This window comes from Pleurodeles waltl, chromosome 3_1 (genome assembly GCF_031143425.1).
Source record: "Pleurodeles waltl isolate 20211129_DDA chromosome 3_1, aPleWal1.hap1.20221129, whole genome shotgun sequence".
Classification (NCBI taxonomy): Eukaryota; Metazoa; Chordata; class Amphibia; order Caudata; family Salamandridae; genus Pleurodeles; species Pleurodeles waltl.
The window spans coordinates 620,597,347-620,617,640 of NC_090440.1; the positions used below are offsets into that span (position 1 = coordinate 620,597,347).

The 20,294-nt window shown below is 43.6% G+C and overlaps 1 protein-coding gene across 1 annotated transcript in view; it reads left to right on the forward strand.

Annotated features, from left to right (window-relative positions):
• Nucleotides 1-20,067, forward strand: part of PNPLA2 (patatin like phospholipase domain containing 2) — an 81,930-nt gene extending 61,863 nt beyond the window's left edge. Inside the window, exons 4-9 of the mRNA XM_069223111.1 lie at nt 3,479-3,688; nt 5,326-5,386; nt 7,995-8,174; nt 9,029-9,161; nt 11,477-11,599; nt 14,964-20,067. Of these exons, the coding sequence (XP_069079212.1) occupies nt 3,479-3,688; nt 5,326-5,386; nt 7,995-8,174; nt 9,029-9,161; nt 11,477-11,599; nt 14,964-15,264 (1,008 nt within the window). The 3' untranslated portion in view covers nt 15,265-20,067. The remainder of the gene's footprint in view (nt 1-3,478; nt 3,689-5,325; nt 5,387-7,994; nt 8,175-9,028; nt 9,162-11,476; nt 11,600-14,963) is intronic.
• The last annotated feature ends 227 nt before the right edge of the window (nt 20,068-20,294 follow it).

Below are 20,294 nucleotides of genomic sequence, written 5' to 3' on the forward strand. Positions count from 1 at the left end.
GAGTATCTGTAGTGCATGAGAATATATGGTCATTCGGGAAAACATCCCCGAAAGTGTGAAGCTGAAGAGGACGTAGTGCACTCTGTGCAAGCGCCTCCTGTGTGATGGGTATAAATGGATTGTTAATCAGGGGCAATGCCGGTGAGTACAGAGTGCCGCATTGAAGCAGACACGCCAGTCTGCTCCATGCCCAGCTTGTTGTGGAAATAGTCTGAATGTCACTGCGGTGGAGCAGGACACCCCCAGGCAAAAGGGCACTTGGTGGAACAGGATCCGCCAGGTCTCGCTCTGGAATGAAGTAAGGGAGATGGGCATCAGGATGATACCAATAAAGCGTGTACTGACATTGCGCCACCAAATAGTAAAGCTGAAGATGTGGGACCCTGAACCCGCCCTGCTCATACAGGAGAGTAAGGATCTCCCATCGTATGTGAGGATGTTTATCTGCCCACACTAGTCAGATGACCATGCTATGAAGAGTGGCAAAGAAAGAGTTAGTGAGCTGGATCAGAATATTTAGAAATAGATACAGAAACTGGGGGAGAACCACCATTTTTATGAGCGATATCTGGCCTGCCATAGAGATTGGCAACTTCACCCATCTGGCCACCTGTGCAGTGAAGCTCTCCACCACAAGCCCATAACTGAGCTGTATCACCTGCTCCCTGACTCTCTGTCAAGGAGGAATTCGGTCTCTGGTGGGCGAGTAATGTCAGTCAACGAGAACAGCTCCGATTTGCTCCAACTCACACGCCGCCCAGAGAATTTGACAAAGCGGGTCACCTCTGCTAGTACTAGCGCCAGGTTTGTGTCTGGATGACGGAGAAATAGCAGGATGTCGTCCGCATATAAAAACACCAAAAGCGGTCCACTGGTCCACTGCAGTCCCCTGTGGCTACGTTCACCCTGCATCTTACTTTAAAGTGATGGTCATTGTAGCACGGGCCTGCGAATGTGGTAACTTGTGTTTCTATTGGTCGGGGGTGGGAGTAAAGAAAAATCAATGTTACAGCCTCTTCTGGGAGTTCTGCGTTTTATTAACTGCTTACTTCATTGCGCCGCACTTTCCCTCTTCGGCCCGGAACAGACCTAGAATAAAATGGTATTTCATAAAAAAATATTTTTCTGCGGGAACTGAAATGCCTTTAAACTTGTTTGAGAATAAGTGCGGGTAAACAGAGCTACTTAACCCCTTCAGGGCTAAAGACAAGATGTTCTAGTCTCAGAACCATTGGATCTGGCCACGCTGAGGATGAGATTATAGAGCTAGTTCCTAGCACTCTAGTGGCCACAGAGCACAGAAGACCAAAATGTGTGCCTGACTGATTTAGTAATATTTTTACCAGTTGTAGTATTGAAAAGATGTCAAACTTTAGGAGCTAATCTGTGAAGCATTCTTTTCAGACTCTTGGGAGTAAAGCCAGAACAGGTTTTGAGTGGGTTTGGGGGCAGGTGTGCACCGCCCGCACTCACTTGTGTGGTTGTGTTTATGGGGGTGTTGAATGTGTAGGTGTGGTTCTGTGGTGTATGGGGTCAACAGATGGCACCACAGACACTGACCCCACATCATTAGTTTGAGACGCCACAGTACCACTGTAAAAATACATGGTGATCATGCTGAAGTTCACAGTACTACCCCAGTACCTTGTGGCTGTAAAAAAAATATCTTCATTTGACTGGGGAGGGTGGGAGCGGTGTGCCCTCTGCGACCCACCCACATGAAAGGGGTCAGGGTACTCCTACCCTGCCCCATATGCTTTTTTTTGTGTATATTTAGGACAGGTGGACAGAGTCGGTTAGTCCTAAAATGGGGGGTCCAACATTTCTCTTCTTTTCAATAAGACCACGTGTTTTGACCGTGCTGTGTTATGGTACTCTGTGGTAAAACGGCAAAAGTACTGCAGCCTTCAATATCTATACATTTGTAACCTTAATTTTGCAAAAGCTACTGAACAAAATAACACCAAATCACAAAAAGCACACTTTCTGGGTAAAGATCTAGCTTTCTGACAAATGTGGTTATAGTGCTGTTCAAAATTCCTGTTGGGAAATTGCATGAGGAAAAAGGCCTTTTGCCCACCCCCCTCTTTTTCCTCAGCATCCAAACCCCCGTGCTTTATGGATCACCTCAACACTTTCCAGAAAGGAGCTGAAGGGGATGAAACACTTTTTAAAAAGTTTCATTAAGATTTGTCAGATCACATCAAAGTTATTTGCGAAGCAAAAAAACAATTTTGTATGGAAACCTGGTGCTAGCTATATCTACACAGTGGCAATTGCTTCTGTGTAATTACTATACAATATTGAATTTTCCTGGTACTTGATCGGTTCGGACCTGGTCACATGTCAGCGATTAGTTCTGCACTATGTTCCCACTAAGATACAGAACTCTTTGAAATACGGAAGTAATTACATCAAACACTTGTGCACATAAAAACAGTGTCAACACCAAACCATCTTAACAATACAACACAAAATAGCATATTAGTGCAACACAACTTCACAACAGTAGTACCTCTCCACAAACAACACAACTTAAAACCTCAATACAATACACAAAAATACAGTGCCAACAATAAAACATAGAAACATTATCAGAATGACATCACAATAATACAAACATAACACCACAACATATTACTAAACAACATAATCGTACAGTAACAGAATAACAAGACTACATCACAAACGCAACATAATCGAACAACACCATGATGCAATGACACAATGTAAACGCACTGACATAGACAGCAACATAAATTCAGCACAATACAATGCCACAACAACACTACTGAACAACGTGACCGCACATAAAATGTAAGACTATTACATAAAGCAGAGGAACATAACAAACTAACAATATAAAAAAAATCCCACACGAACACAACAAAATACCAACATTACTGCAACACAACATAGCACAATATAACACAAAAAATATCATAGCAATACAACATTGAAAAAGAACAACACAAACCCACAATAAAACAGCTGCTGAAACAGCACAACAACCAGCTTCATCCACCACCCATCCATCTTCACCACCTGTTGACTTTCAGGAAGTGGGCATTTACTGTTCTGTAATGCATAAACTCTAAAGTGAAAATATTTTGGCTTGGAAATTGCAATTATTGTTTTCATATATAAAATATGAACTGCAGTTTCTGGATTCTTAGGGACTCCTTGGAGGTAATAGTGCTCATAGATCCTTTGCCCTGTGGTCTCAAAGTATATGAATGCCATCTCCTGCCTCTGGGACCATTGACGTATTGTGTGTATCTCAACTGCAGACCCCATTTTATATATAATATAGGGTGTCTGCATGTTTCTATTTGGGATGCAATAGAATGATTGCATTTGTGTGCTATTGGTTTATGTCTCCAGCCCCCTTTGTGGGCAGAAGGCTAAGGGAGAAAGATCCAGTGCTTTGCAAAGAATCTGTTGCGCTGCTTTCAGTCTTTGTCCATTCTCCTTCCAGAGGTACGTCGATGGAGGAATTTCAGACAACTTGCCTCAGTATGAGTTGAAGAACACCATCACAGTATCTCCATTCTCAGGGGAAAGCGACATCTGCCCACGGGACAGCTGCACCAACCTCCATGAACTGCGTGTCACCAACACTAGTATCCAGTTCAACCTCAGCAACTTGTACCGGCTCTCTAAAGCCCTCTTCCCACCAGAGCCGCAGGTAACGAATCATGGCAGGGCCTTAGTCTCTCAACAGAACTTCAAAAACATTGTGTTTGACGTTACAGTAATAAGGTGTACTGCTGACTCATCAACCTGTCCTGGTCCTACTCAAGTCCATCCTGCAGTGTTTTCAGGATCACAATCATGGGATGTACCTGTAGCTCATAAACGTGCCCGTCGCCCCAGATTGTAGTCCTTGCTTGCTCAGTTTTAGGGGATCACTCTGAGATACGAGTAGGAGCCTTATAGGAAGGGGGTCTGCCAGGCTGCCAGTACTTACTTTAGAAGAAGAGGGCCTGTCAAGGTGCCAGCATCTATAAGAACGATGCCTGCCACCTTCAACTCAGTCATTCACCTTGATGCACCAGCAGCCTTTGAGGTTTAGGCTATCACTTCTAGGTTGAACATCTTATAAATAACGTGTTTATGTTTTTAAATTGTTGAAACAGGACCACTGTACAGTGGTGGCCTCAGGTGTGTTAAAAGTGCTTTTTCATTGTTTGCAGAGAAAGCCAGGATGTGTGGAGGAGAGTGCACAGTGAGGCAGTTTAAGAAAGCTCCTCATTTCCATAGAATTATTTTCTACCTCTACCATGCTGTACGTTGTCCTTGTAACTGAGATCACTGAACTTGTAAATAGATCTCTTATATACTGTTGGTAGCGGTCTGCAGCAGTGTGTCTGGGAATTTGGACCTAGGGTGACTTGTTAATGAGCTCTAGAGGGACTCCAACGTGATTTTGAGGCAGTGCATGGATGGACGAAGGGTGGTGGTTTGAAGTAAGAATTCTCCATTTTGCATTTTGGTGTTATGCACGAGGCCTGGAGAGTGTGCTCCAGCCTTGGCACAGCAGCATGTAAATGTGTCTTATTCATGCTACTTGAGGTGATAAGAATGTGAGGCTAGTATTGCAAGGTAAACCTACACACCAGTCAGGGTTCTGGCCTCGAACTCAGCTGAGTGCAGATTTCGGAAAGAGTCCCATTTTTATTTCTGTTAATTTTCAATAGTTGTTGACGGTCCTTATCTTTTTATGGAGTATATTTCAAAGTTCGCATGTTCGTACAGAGAAGGAACTTCCATCAATGTGGATGTTTTGAAAGGCAAAGGTAATAGTCGTGGGGCCTTTCTTTATCTAAGGTTTCCACTTTGGTTTACAACTGAAGTTTGGATTGTGAGAATTTTGGTTCCATCCCATGAATCGTCTAGTGTGCTATGCATAGTGTTTAGAAATATATTCTCATTTGCTCTGGTAACCAGATTAAGCCTTTGGGAGTGGGGATACTGTTGTCCATTCTGTTTAAGTTAAGGGCTGTGCCTGACAAATTCTGAATTCTTTGTTGGTGGACGGTTAGTTTTCTAGTGAGGTTGCCGTGGAACCCGTTTGTGTAGCCCAGAGGGTACATCTCGTGCACATGCAGTGTGTGATCCCTAACTCGGGTCGGATATGTCGGAGCATTCTCACGGTATAGGGTGAGTCTCTTGATTTGGCATTGAAGTGATAGGTGGAGGCTGTAATCACGCCAGCAGAAAGCCTTTCTTAGAAGCACTGATTGCATTTCTGTCCTCCTTTGTGTTCTTTCACAGCTTACTGATCTCATTAGTGATCTCGCTTTGTATCGTTTCCTCCAACAGGTGCTGAAGGATATGTGCCGACAAGGTTATCGGGATGCCCTGCACTTCCTGAAGAGAAATGGTATGTGACAGAGCCATTCCTGCCATGCTTGCCTGGTCCATCCGCTGGTCCAGGGGGTCCTGACCTCTGGCACTGCACTAACACTTCCTGCAGTCTGCTCTAGGCACAATAGCTTTCAAAGATCTGAGTAGCGACCGTGGCCTGTTTTGCAAGTGCCCCACATGGCAGCGTGCGAACCCAGATCTGACGACTAAAAAAGAAAAGAAAGTCATTTTATAAGGGGTGGCCTTGGAGGCGACGTAGCTTCATACAGAGAAGTACCTGAGAGGCGCGTTTGGCCCCGCCCTGCCACCACACCCTCCACCTCAAAAAGTGGTTTCCAGTTTGTTTTCCCTTCCACTGTGTGGTATCGGCTCCTCAATGGGTGACTGAGGGGACTAGGGACCCAATATCGTGTGCCACATGGTGGCACCGTGTGAAATGGGAGATGAGTGAACCCAACATCATCTACAGCTCACAGAAGGAACGGCCCTACTTCTCTGTGTGTAGTAGCTAGTGTTGCAGTAGGGTGGGGCTTGGCCAGGATTAACTCCTTTGTACAGAAGATTACCGAGGAGGTAGAGGCAGAAATCCCTTTACTAAAGCGCTTGCCTGCATCTAACTCCTGCGTGCTCTGGTTGTGTTCACAGACTCCGTAGACTCTCTCTCTAGAACAGGGGTCTTCAAACTGGGGCTCTGGCCTAAAGAAGCATTACACAGATAACAGTGTTTTGTTTTAAGCAGAGACATGTTACTGCACTAATAAAAAGGTAACATTACTTAACTGCAATGTTTAAATACGTCTAAACATATTTAAACATTGCCATCTTTATAAAATAATTGGGGAAAATTCTGAGGGGGGCCCAATGATTTTTATTTTTCAACTGGGGCAGGGCGTGGCATTAAAAAGCTTGGAGACCACTGCTCTAGAATTTTTTTGCTAACAGTGCCTCTGTGCGGGGGGAGGGAGGGGAGGAATGGAGTATTTGGGAGCTCTGGTAAAACATAATAAAAATGGTTTTGGTCGGTGGTATTGATGCCAGATGTGCCATTACTTGGATCACCATTAATGAACCGTATCATGACTGACACCCCAGCACCTCGACCTCCTATCCAAGACATTGAAATGACCATCACTTCAACTCCATCACTTAAACTGAGACTGCTCTGTTCACACATCAGCCCAGGCCTTTCCAGTATTCCGAGACAAATCCTAAAACTACTGTGAAATATCCCTAACTCTATCATTTGCTTTAGTAATTAGCCGAATTCTAATGTTTACAACTAACCCTAACAAATGAATTCAAATCCTAACACCGTTTGAATTAAATAAAATAAAAACGGAAGAAAATTCTAAATGTTAAGCGAACGTGTTTCTGTACTTAGATTATTGCAATAAATTAAGATCGTGTTTCTAAAAATGGATAAGATAACTGTAACGTCAGACGCTTGGAAATAATTCGTAATTTATTTTAAAAAGGGGGTAGTTATTTTATAAGTAGTGTCAAGTGGCTGTCATTCCAGGATGGACATGACGCAGAAATATTAAATAATGACTTTGGGGACTTGTGAATGAAGCTTAAGCGTAGCCAACTTCAAGTAATTGTAATATATACTGCGATAAAGCCAGGAGGAAAAAAATATGGATCAACACGGCTTAACACTTGTCAGTATGGATGCTAGCTCTTTGGTGGTCTGTATCGCCACCCTGTGGCCACTCTGTAGCACCGCCAGTAGAACTTAAACCCATTGTTTCATTAGAGGAGTTACCTCTTTAATTTTCCCGTGGGAGCTAGCTGCTGATCTGGACTGCCTTTAAGCTTTTGCAGTTAATCCCTCTGAAGTCGGTCTCTGAGGCCGCGCTGTGTTTTGTGGGGTATGTTATCGGACTGTTCCTAGATTTTGGACTATGTGGCCCACCAGGAGTCAGAGGAGGAAGATATTCAAGCACCCAGATTTCATCCCTGTCAGTCACTTTTCACCAGAGCGAGCGATAATCTTTTGGGGGCAGAGATGGAGTGCTTGAAAGTCATGACGCGCTTCAAAGTACGGTAATGCGTAAGACTGGCTATATTACTGGAGTTCATGGAAGGGGGTGACTTGATACTTAGTGTACACGGTGTTTCTGAACTACATTTTTGATAGGGTGACCAGACGTCCCGGATTTCCCCGGCAGTCCCGGTTTTTAGAGGACTGTCCCCGTGTCCCGACTCTTTTGTTCATTTTAAAGAAATGTACCGGATTTTAGGGAACGGGTCAGGTCAACCTGTAAACCTTTCCTTTATTTTAAATATATATGTCCCGTTTTTTGGGACAAAGGTCAGGTCAACCTGCGAGTCAGAAGTAAAATGTATGCACTCCTTTCATATGATAAAAGTGAAACTAAATGCTTTAGTCCTACTTTTATGTCTGATCTGTCTAGGTTTTTTTATTTTCAAACTCTGGTCACCCTCATTTTTGACCAACATTCACCCAGAGGTGTTATGGGGTGCATTCCGATTCGACCCGAGCACAGTGATGCTGCTTAGAGAAGGCGTGAATTAGAAAACTGAATGTTGCTTGAACAACCCCCGTTTCTGTTGCATGATGGTAACATCTTCTTACCCACCTTTCCCTCTTTCTACTCCAGGACTCCTTCACCCACCGAGGCCCACAAGTGGTGTTGCTCTCCCAGCCCCAGGAGAACCGCACGGAGCAGACAACCCGGAAGAAGAGGGCGAGGTCGCCGAAGATGCGGATGCGGATAACGCAGCCCTGGAGGCTGCTGAACAGCACATCTTCGAGCACCTCCCTCAGAGGCTGAACCAAGGTATGGTATCCTTCCTGCGCACGATTCCTGTAGTGAGAGTTGGTACCCGCGAGCGTAAATACAAGATACGCGGAATATAGTTCGATGCTGGGAAGAGGGTTCCTTTTAACTTGAAATCACGGGTGCGAATCTGGCGCCCAGCAGTTTGGCCTGCCACTTGCAGGCGTGGGATGGGACTGGCTGCAGAAAAGCCATCTGGGAACTAGGCGATGCTAGGGATAAGGCGATGCCTCACTTTCAACCTTGCTAAAGTCAATACCCTCTAGTCTTGCATTTATACACATCTCTCGGGTTTGTACTAGCGTGTCCTGTAGATTTGGGGCAGTTTATTCGAATATTAGATGATATTAGATGATCCTGGATTTGTTACATTCAAGCCTTAGATTAAATTAACTCTTCCGTGGCTATATTAAACTTTTGGGATCGCTAGGCTTAGGGGAAGCACCCAGCTTCTTTGAAGGCCGGTCCCTCACTGGCCAAGGGTAGAATACTTGAACTCTCTGAGGCAGACGGGCAGGCTTGTAACTCTGTGATACCAATCATATATGCTAACTTCGTTCTGTCTTCCACTCGTTATCCTTTGTACTGTTTGATCCCCTCAACGATCCACTGCTCTCTTTCCTTTTTTTAAATCATACCTTCTCTCTGTTTTTAAACTTTCAAACCTCTTACTCCACATTCTTGTATATGTCATCCTGTTTCTTTCTAGGTCTGTCTACTCTCTCTCTCTCTCTGCCTCTTTCCAACATATATAGATGTTAGCGAGGTGTGATCAATGAGGCCTGATTGAGTTTCCTTTTAGAATTGTAAGTCATACCATATTTCCACTCCCTCTTTCTCCTCCACCCGTCCAGCCCTGGCCGAAGCCTGTGTGGAGCGGAGAAGCATTCTGGGGTCCGTCTGCAACCTTCTGCCAGTGCGACTGGCCTCTGCCATGATGCTGCCCTACACGCTGCCGCTGGAGTCGGCCGTCTCCTTCACCGTCAGGTGAGTGGGCCCCTTCCACAGCCCGAACACTGGACACCTGCTGTACAGCTAACTAGAGACTCTGCAAACCGATGTACATCGTACTGCGTGGTGTCACTGAATGTCATTTGTTTTCGGTGTTGTGTGGTTGTGACCTAAGGCCAAGATCTACTTGCCCTCCCCTAAGCTCAGTGTAACAGTTAATCTTTTCCGCTCATACCGCATGTGTGGGAACTCAGTGAGCGATGATTCAAGTGACTGTGTGTGAAGATGGGAGATGTTTACACGTGAGAAGGTTATGTACCCTCTTTGTAGGGACATTGTTGCTGGGAAAGTTTACTCAAGCCACACTTGGTGTCCCCCCTGAACCCGCAGGGGTGCGCAGAGGTTTAGTGCTCTGCAGGCCACTGAACCCTGAATTTAGAGCTTGTTGTCCGGGATTGTGAGCTCTACTGTGTAAAGGTATAGGTAAAGGCATGGGACTATAAACATTCTTCCTATACTGTAATTTTAAGAGGTTTATTAAAGTGATATATATTTGAAGTACTAACCATTATTAAACATTTATAAGTACTGAGTAATTAATTCTATTCTGATTCAGACTTCAAACCTTTTGGTCTCGATTGCTTGGCCATTCTGCTTACGGAGTTAGAAAGGCTTTAATAGATCAACTTTCCATCTCCAACCAATTAACCAGTATCCACCTAGTGGGGAATGCATGCAGCCTGAACCGCATTTGGTTTGTCTGGGAAAAGGCCTTATATTAACAATTAGGATATTTTCAGCCATTCAGAGACTTTACTATCTGAGTAGGGAGGATGCTGAGTGATATGGGGGACTTCTAGCTGAGCATGATGATTGTTAGCAGCGGCAGCACATCCATAGTGGCAAATTAGCGTTGCCCCTCCACCTGGGAGCTGCCACAAAATGACTAGTGACTGCTTCATTGTTTTCTTCAATTTTTAGTTCTCCTCAGTAAAGTGAAAATATTTATAAAAGGTTATGTGGCCCATGCCGCTACTTTAGAGTTGCGTAGTGCAGGAGGGGTGGTCTTCTTCTCGTAATGCCTATAGAGAAAACGGTTCCCATAAGTTAAAGTGCGCATGTCAGGCTGGACAACAGCTCGGGCGAGCCCAATCTGACATGTACACTTTAAAGGCCTCCGAACCTTCGCTGTATAAGGAGCCTTGGGAACAAAGACAGCAGATCTCTGGTCTCTGATGGAGTACTGGGTTGCCCTGCTTCAAGCCAATCCCAAAGCTGCTCTCATACATTCTATATTTTAAAGGACAGCATTGGGATTGGCTGGGTTATGCTGGGCCAACAGGAAGCAAAGTCAACCAATCTAAATGACGTGCAGCGCGTGGGTTGGCAGAAAAAGATGTGGCTCTCTGGCTTCGGAGGAGAAGTTCCACAACCAGGGTTACAGCAATGTGGTATGGGCATCACAGGAGGACCTGGTGAGCAGATGTGAAAATGTTACCTGTGGATGCATGTAGTTCAGTGGGTTAATGTCTCTGCTGTAAAGAAAATTGTTTGACCTCTTCTATTGGGAGAGCTGGGCGTGACATTCAGGACAGGTATTTATGCCCCAAATGCCGCCAGCCGCCCTTGATTATTGGCTGGTTTAGTTGTCACTGAGTGCTGCGTGGCTAAACTCTTGAGAAGCTGTTGAGAGTCAGCAGCCGAGGCCTTTATGCAATGAGTCTTCCAGAAGCCAGCTTCAAGAAAACCCATGGGTTAACCAAGAAAATTCGGCTTCTGTCAGAGTGTCGCAAACTGGCCGAACCATTGACAGTCAGATAGCTTATTGGGCTGAGTGACCCCTGTAGGGTTCACCCTGGAGTTTGTCAGTTTAATTGTCATTCGATGACTTGCTTTCGTTCAGCCTACGTTAATACAATGAGTGTGGAAGAGTTTTTAAATAATAGTACATATTATAAAGTTCCAGCAGTCTGTTACATTTTCAGTGTGCACTTTATGTATTCCTTTTATTCCTTCTTCCCTTAACTTCATGATATCCAATGCCATTGTTGTTCTCATCGGCCCCTTTCCCCCTCACCGACTTTCACTCACTGTCTCTCTCTCGCTGTGTGAGTGTGTGTGTGTTTATATATATATATATTTTATATCAATAGATATGTGTATGTATGTATATTTATATTTTCTTTGTGTATATATATATATATTAATTATATATATATTAATTAATAAATGTGTGTGTGTGTAAATATATATATATATATATATATATATATATATATATATATATATACATTTGCACTGATCCCTTACAATCTCGATTTTTCTCTTCCCACCCCTATTCTGCACAACAGGCTCTTGGAGTGGCTGCCGGATGTCCCTGAAGACATCAGGTGGATGAAGGAACAAACAAGGAACATCTGCCACTGTGTCCTGATGAAAGCCAAGAAGAAGCTGGGTAGCCAGATCTCTGCTAGGTAAGACTTCGCCCTTTTTTCTTCAGCAGCGGACACTCCTTTGGGGTCAGTGGGAGGTTTACAGAAGGGCCGGTGCTGCTGAAATGCCAGTAGGGCTGTGCTCAGTCCATTAAATAATAAGCCTGGTTGACATCAGACAGGCTATGACTTTTCCTAGCTTCTGCGAGTCAGGAATTCTGTTTTCTCTAAGAGGCACTCCACTTCTCTTCTTTAATCTTTGAGGTTGTGGTGCTTAATGAGAGCTTTAATTCAATAGTGCTCGATGCTCTTTTCCATTTCCCCACAATATGAACAGAAACTGGTGGTTGTGGTATAAGAGAAGATGAAGAACTCCATTACTCTGTTGAAATGGGTGATTTTGAAGACTTCCCACACAGAACTTGACACACGTTTGACACAAAGGAACACAGATTACATTGTTGAAGATGACATGAGAGAATGTAGTTGAAGGATGACTTGGAGTCCTACTACCTGGATGAGGCATAACAGTGGGATGTGTTGTCTTGCCATTTTTAGGTTCTTTCGGGGGCATCATCAGATATTAGAAGGGCTTTTTCAATGGTATGCCCCACTTTGAAGCCTTGATGTAATGGAGAACATGGATTGTCAAAAGGAGCCTACAGGTGTGAAACTTTAATATTTGCAAGGATGTTGTTTGCATTGGTGATGCCATAAGATCCTTTTAGTTGTTCTTGATGATTGCCGAATTTGGCTCTCTTGTGCAGGGCCTGTTGGTGGGTGACAGGGTCTGTGCTTATGTTCTAAGTAAGTCACCATTGTACCCTGAGAAGCAGGCCTTCGAGGCAGTGCTTTACTTTAGTTCATGTAGACCATTTGTAACTTAGAGGATTTTGCAGGCAAAATGGTTTGTGAAGATGGTTTTCTTGTTGTGGTGGTGTATAGTGCAAGGTTAGATGTCATTGGTGACCAAATGCAGGCTGCTTTCGTTCTGTTTTTTTTTTTGTTTGAGAGAATCTGAAGGAGTAGTTAGACCAGCTTTTGTTTTTGGTACTGCTGGTTGTTTTTCAGAAAGGAGATGCAAAGAACGTGACGTGAAGGATTGTGTTGGTTTTTTTTTATTGAGTCTAGAGTGGTGCTGCCTTGATCTTCTGATATTTTGTAGTGTTGGTGGTAAGGACAAAGTAGTCAAAGCCTTTTCTACTTTTCTGGCGCAGGTGTTCTGCAGCTGGAGGGTGCTGTTTGTTGTTCAAGATTGGGGAAGATGATAATGTTTGGAGTCTTTCACCAGTCAGTGGGTTTCCAAGTCTTTCAGTTTTAATGCAGCATCAAGCAGTGAGGTTTTACAGGGAGGTGGCCTATAGGTTGATATTTCCAAGTAATAGAATGTGTTTTGTTTCTTGATCGAGCTGGATCAGTTATGACAAAACACTGAGTGTCCTGGCTCATCAGGCCAGCAACAGTTTGGGTTCAAAACATTTGCAATATTTTGAGTAAGATGCCTAGTGAATAACTGATAAATACTAGAAATGGTTGTAAAACACGTATCTTACAGAAATCTGATTGTTTCACTGATATTGTGGAAATTAAATTGATTAAAGTTTTACAAAACGTGATTTCTGCCTTTTGGTTTGCAGCAGAAGAATATGTAGATGAGATCATGTGGTTGTTGTTGAGATAGTAGGATGGATGTTTTTTTAGGATTGTTTGCTGGTAAACTAGGTAAGGTTGAAGTCTCTACCTGCTTACATTTTTATTCACTCTCCATTTACCATTGTTTTGATGAGGTTGTCTTTTTTTTCTTACGATCTCTCGCATTTGTATCTGAAGTGACATACCCTAGTGTCTCCTCTACCTTCTGTCAGTGTACATCTTCTCTGGACCAGTCAGATTCCACTAACCTGACTCTGTTCATACATTGTCATCTTTTTCTTAATAGAAGCGGATTTCCTCAGTCTTTTTGTACCAAAAAACAAGTTTGACATTTAAACTCCTATCTGCCACCAGGTGCTGTATGGAACTTACACAGTTTACATGATCTTATGTGTTTATTCCTAATGTCTGCCCAATGTGGAGACAGCAGTATCCTCTTTACGTTCAATTGATGGAGCTGGGAGAACCTGTGGTCCGCAGTATGCCTCTTGGTCTCTTGTGGAATAGTACACTCCATGCATAATTTGAGCCAGTTGTTGCAGGTGGGGCCCACCAGCACTCATTTTTAGGGACGACCACTTATATTTCCTCAGCAGACATTGAGATGTTCCTCCTCTTCCTAAGCTCCCTCTCTTACTCAATCTGCAAATACCAGCACGGCTGGTAGATGCCAAATTCAAGTGCAGAGGAAAGTGGGGGCAGAGGTGAGAAGACCAGGCTGATGTTGTCCTTTGTTCTCAGTTCTTATGCTTTACAAAGTCACCTGACTTGCCACCTACCCTTGTAGTCAATACTAGTCACCTAATAACATCTGCCTTACCATGTAAAAGGACATCTATCACTTTGGGCTTTCGGCCAATCCTTGGACATGGCGGCTTCATTTTGGGACCAAATGTCACTCCTAACTTCATATTCTCCGCACCAGTTCCTTATTGTAATATCTTTACCTGAATTTTCTCCTCTATGAATCTTCGTTCACGTTCCTTCTGCTTCTCCTACCCTGCTGTTCTGTTCTTTAAGCTTTTACCACTTTCCCACATGTACTGAATCATACACATTCACATTGGGGACTGGTGTTTTGCTCATGTGGCGTGTGAGTACAGTGTGTGAAATGATTTAAATGACTTCCTGTTCCTGGTGGGCAGGTACGCACAAAGGCACAAAACCCAGCACTCGGCACACATTGCCACATTTTCATTAGCTGCGTCATCAGCGAGGTGGAATTTTAATGGCGTTATGTGCCGGACTATCCTGTCTCTTAGGTAGCTGGATATTTTCTGGAATGAAGCATTATGGGAAAGCCTCATGCGCTAGACCAGTGATGTCATAGGCTGTTCTAGATTCTAAGGTGAACTGAAAGGGCAGAGAGAAGTGGTTAGGTTTCAGTTTAGGATCAGAGGTTCCTCTCTTCTAGTCCTGGTTCCTTCAGAGTTAATTCAGCCATGAATATGCTGTGATCATGGCTGAATGAACTCATGTACCTGCTCGTAGGTTAGCACCACAAGCTAGGGTGTCCGTGCATTAATCAGATGGTTAATTGTAAAAATGATGATTGGCCTGTAGGAATCACTGGTGTATTCTTATCAGAGCAGTACCTCTGAACTGCTGCTAGGCTGCTCTGGTAAGTGACTCTTACCACTGTCAGTTGAGCAAAGAAACAGGCTGGCCCTGATTTCCTTTAGGCCAGTCCTCACCTGAACTCGAATGTCTTGATTCGGTCCAGGTGTTTACATCTACCCTTTCTGTTTGCCAGGCTTTATTACCACCTGGAGCTGAGGAGAACGCAGAGCCTGCCAGTGCCCATGAACTACAGCGAGGCGCTGCCCAGTTGGATGAGGAGCAACACCTCCCTGATGGACGTGATGATCAAGTGGGAGGACTACCAGAGGCAGCTCATGCCTGGACTCTTCAGCATCAACCTGGACATGCAGGCCTCCCTCTTTCACCAGCAGGACCAGCAGGGCCTTCAGATGAGGCAGGTGAAGGACGTGGAGTGCTTACCCATGAGGCAGGAGGCAGGAGGCAGTCAGCTGGAAGGACTCGAGCCATGCTGAGGTTTCCAGGAGAGCAGTCCACCTCTATGCTACAGACCCAAAGACATCTCAGTAGCTTGTTTCTCTGCCATCGTCTGCTCACAGACCCCCACTGGTTTGGTCTGTTAGTACCGCTGATCTTCAGTGGACTGGACAGAGAAGTCTTTTGTAAGGACTTCTAGAATTTGAAGTACTTAATCCTGTGTTTGCTACATTATTTTATCAGGAAGCACTTTGCAGGTGGTTAGTACTTCTACACACACACACACACACACACACACACACACACACACACACATGCATATCTTTGTACTTGAGTCGCTCCCGACTCCATGATTAAGATTATGGCAGAATTCCCATAGGAAAGGCACTTCTTTTCACTTCCGTGTTCTAGATTGTATATATCTAAATATATGTATGTTAGACTGTATGTATACAGCAAAATATCCAAGCGTGTACAGTGTTGTAGCAAATAAGTTGTCACTCCTGAGTGAGAGAGGGCATAGAGCCCTTCAAGACATAACATCATTCAGCTGTGAAAATGATGCTCTTAATATTGCGCCACCTGGTGCACTTCTAGGGAGGAATGTGTTAAAACATATTAAACTAAGAACCTTAAAAAACTTTATCCGACTACCATGGCAAATGTATCGCAGCCAATATAGTTTAAATATTTATGTGTGTGTATTTATATAAAATCAGGGAGGTGTTTTAAATGTATAGTAAAGCTAAACCACTCTCCCCATCACCTCCCACAGCTATGACCCGGAGCCTTAAAGGATCAGGAAGCTATTATCCCAATACAAAATCATTGGCTAAAAAAAATGAATTCAAGATGGGCTTGTCCTCAAATGCGTTTTTTCTACATTGTTCACATTAATAGAAGCAGTTTGAGAATAGAGGCGATCCTATTTTGACAAATTTCCTAAAATTGTCTCGCTTTTCAGCTTTTTCTGGAAACCTAGCACACCCTCCCCAATTATTGTGTGTGGAAATGTTTTCTCCTTCTTATAAGGAAGCTCACCTGTGAATTACCACCTGTGGGTGCTGACTGGCAAATGCAGTTTCTGTCTTTGTTTTATCTTCACGATGTATTAGCACATTGGAATGTTGAGCGCTCCATAGGAGACAATGGCGTAGCTCTGGGCTTCTAATGGCTGGTATAAGCTGGGAGCTCCAACATTCCAGTGTTTGTTAAGCTGTGAACAAAAGCCTTACAGAGCCGGAGGGGATTTCAACCCCCTCGGGCTCCGTGAGGCCTTTGTTTTACTAATTATAACATTCTGCGTAATGTTCTAATAGTTTTATAAAATCCTCCACCTATCATGTGAACACCAGAGCGCACAAAATTAGAGTTAATTTTCCATTTTCAGTTTTTCATGAAGAATGGATGAGATTTTTACACATTATTATACAGAACTGAAAGTGCCACTTGCAGTGAGTGCAATTGTAACTCTGTTTTTGTTTTCAATTGGCTGAATAATATATCAGACATCACAGTGAGACGGCCTATCATGGACACCTACCACCCAGACACTTCCCACCATGTCCATGGTTTCAGTATTTGAGATGGATTAAAAAAGTTAAATACATGTTTTCGACTCGTGAATTACACTGAGCGGGGGCCTTTATAAAACAGTTCCTCATTATTAATATTAACCAGTCTGACTAAGGTTTGACCTTGCACGGTAGAACTTGTTTCCTCCCTGAATTGCCAGTCGTGTAACCAAAGGCCATAGATGCAGGGGAGATGGACACATTAATATTGCTATGCAACGATTTCATTGAAACAAACGGACTCCACCACTCAGAGCCTTATAGAGAATTGGTGATTGGGAGTTACATCTAAAAATCATTTGATTGAATGTAAAATGTAACATTATTCTTTTAATAGGTTCAGAGTCCCTGTAGTGCTGAACTATCTTTAATTGAAAAAAAACATTAAACCAACTACCCAGTTAGATTCACCCCTGGCAGGCACCACTGTTAGGTAGCTGTGCTCTGTAGAACCGAACAAGGGGAGTCATTCTTTTAAAGCACACTTTTTGTACACGTACACGACTTGCACCATAAAGGAGACATTTTGGGGAAGAAAATTGGAAACTGTGTTTGTTGTTCAACAGCGTAGGTTTCATCACAGGCTTTCATCTTTTGCCTGTCATCAGATGTCAGCATGTTTGCTGCCTGAATTAGCCAATTCATTGGGTTGATTCATGCAGTAAACTTGCTGGCGTCTTCTGCAACATTTGACTGTTGTTGACAGAAATAGTCCCCACATTGAGGGTGGGAACATTCTACTCAACTTTCTGCCTTTGCGTGTCACAGCGCCCAGGGAAATCTGCCAAAGGTTTCCTGTAAATGGCAGCTGCACCGCAAATAACAAAAAGTAAAACACTGCAAACATTTTCAGTTCCGATTGTTTTTAATGGAAAACCTTTGTCAGTTCAGCAGTGCCTCTAATTTTTTATTGGCAATGGCCATGCCACTGTGAAACGAAACGTCTCTGTTTTAAAACATCTTAGATGCTTCTAGTGCAAGCACTAGGGATCTGGCTGTTTATTAACCACTGACATTTATGTGAGGCCTGCAGGCACAGTGAACATTTAAGATTCCTACATAGTATACTCCAGTTCCATGGAACATGCCCTGATTGCCGTGTTACTCGGTAATATCGATGATAAATCCTTGTAGAGTTAACCTGAGTCAAGCTGTAAGGATTCTTATCTTCTGCCTTACTCTCGTCTTCTTCCTGGGCTCCTCTTTTTCAGCTTTGAGGTTCAGCAGACGAGCCCCCTTCTTAGGTGTAGCTGCGTGCAATGTCACTGCCACTTGGAATTACATAGCCTTTTTCAGTGACAAGGTAGGAGTTGTCTCCATCGTGGCGCCATCATGGCTGGAGAGACATATGGGATAGGGCAAATATCTGCCAAGGCGGTCTGGCCTGGCATTGTGAAAGCGTTACTTCAGGAAACCATTTTGGTAGGCGTAATTTGAAGGTTCCACGTTATGGTTTGCTTCGACTTTTCCCACTGCGTTTCTACCACCTGCGATTATCACCTGGTCAGTTTGCCCTGCTTTTCATATTTAGACTGCTAGCCATTGAACCCAAAGTCCAATATTAAAATAGTTGAGATTAATAAAATGAAAGGTGTGAAAATTGGGCCAAGATTCCAGACTGAGACCATGGGCAGAACTATCATGAGGGAGCATGGGTACAATATTTGACGAAGAGGTTTCCCCATGAATGGCCTATAGTGTTGATCTAAGTGCATTATGGCGTAGATAGTCTTTTTTTATTGCATTGTCTCATAATCCTGGATAAGTCCTTAAAGACATGCAGTGGACTGGTTAGCTTTGCAGTTGATTGGTTAACTGACCTTGTCACACGTTGGCTGTGTGTGTCCAATCAGATAGAGTGCTTACAGTATGTGAATTCAGACAGAGAAGGGTCACATTGAAACTAAACCTGGATAGGCCTTTTATTCTACTGGGCGTTTCCCCAGTAGGCCAGAGCCCCTGGAGGCTGGCTTTGTAAACCTAGAGCTGGCCCTGGTGCCTCTGTCACTTTCCCGAGCTCCCTGGGGTTAACTGCAGCAGGCACGAAGGGCTTCATGAGAGAGAGGGATGGAGGAGGAAGGTAGAGAGAAAGTGATCAAAGAGAGAGAAGGGGAGACAGAGAACGGATGGGTGGGTGGAAAGAGAGAGGTTGCACAAGGAGACCAAACGAGCGGGCTGGTTTGAACACTTATGCCAGGGCTGCTTTGGTGCCTCAGTCCGGCTCTGATTGAAACGGGCAGATGCCACTAGCAGCTTCTGAATGCGGACTGTGTAATCGGAAAGGCAACTGAAGGAAACTGCAGTCTGGCTTCTTGGCAGAACAGGTGTCCAGGCCTGTGTGTTTGGCAACAGTAGGATGGCAAGTGAGGACCACTGGGCCACTCTACACCAGGGACAAACTACCTGAGGAACAGCCACAGATACTGTTCAGATCTTCACATATCCTCATCGTATCAACCAGTTCACAGGTCATACCTTCTTTTCCAATTGGTTTCAGAAAGGTAAATAATACAGATTTTACACTTACTGGTCTATTTTACGAAAACAGTATATTACACGTTCAGTTCAGAAAACTTTATTCGGCTGAAACACAGCCATCAAAATATACATCTACATAACATAGTAATTTGTAATATGTGACCATGTGTGTTCCAACGGAATTACCATTTGAGTTAAAAAGGATAGGACACCAAATCGAATGGCTTATTTTTAAGGAAAATATAATCAGACTATTAATTTCGTTTTATTTTCAAAGTCGTAATCGACTGTAAAATACTGCACAGGAAGCTGCATGAATTTCAGGAGACCTGATTATGGCTTGTCATTTGCACTGTGTCTTCCCTCTGTTCCTATTGCATTATGGGAGAGTTCTGTAAACGCTATAAATCCCCTAGTTTTCTTGCAGGAGAGTAGTTATGTTTTAATAATTACTGTGCACACTCGAACCAGGAGCGCCTGTGACAAAGTTTTACAGCAGAATTGACAACAGAGCTTTGGGTTTCAAAAAAAGCGTGGCCATGTTTGAGTCAGTCCTTGTGGTGTGTGGGTGCGTATGTTATAAATGCTGTATCTGTGCAGTGGTGGGGCAGGTTTATGGCTGTTTACTGGAACTGCAGTGAAAAAGTAGAATAAATACCTATAATAAAATAAATGAGGGAAACAAAATTGAATGTCATGATCACCCTACCAGGATACAGCGTAACAGCCGCAATGTAAATGACTTGAGAAGCCATTAACATTACCAATAAACAATTATGTGACACAGTGTATCTTTTAGTTTTATATGTAGTGGGACGTAAAAATATATATTTTGTGGATCACTGGAAAGAAGCTTCCGAGTGTGTTGTGCAAACTGCTTAGGAGTTAGGACTACCCCCCCCAAACTCTCTTTACACTTTTGATAGGATGTAGGTTGAATGTAGATGTCTCGGTTCAAGCTAAGCAAAATATATCCCTTCGTGTGTGTGCTTGAGGGTGCGCTTCATTTTAGTACT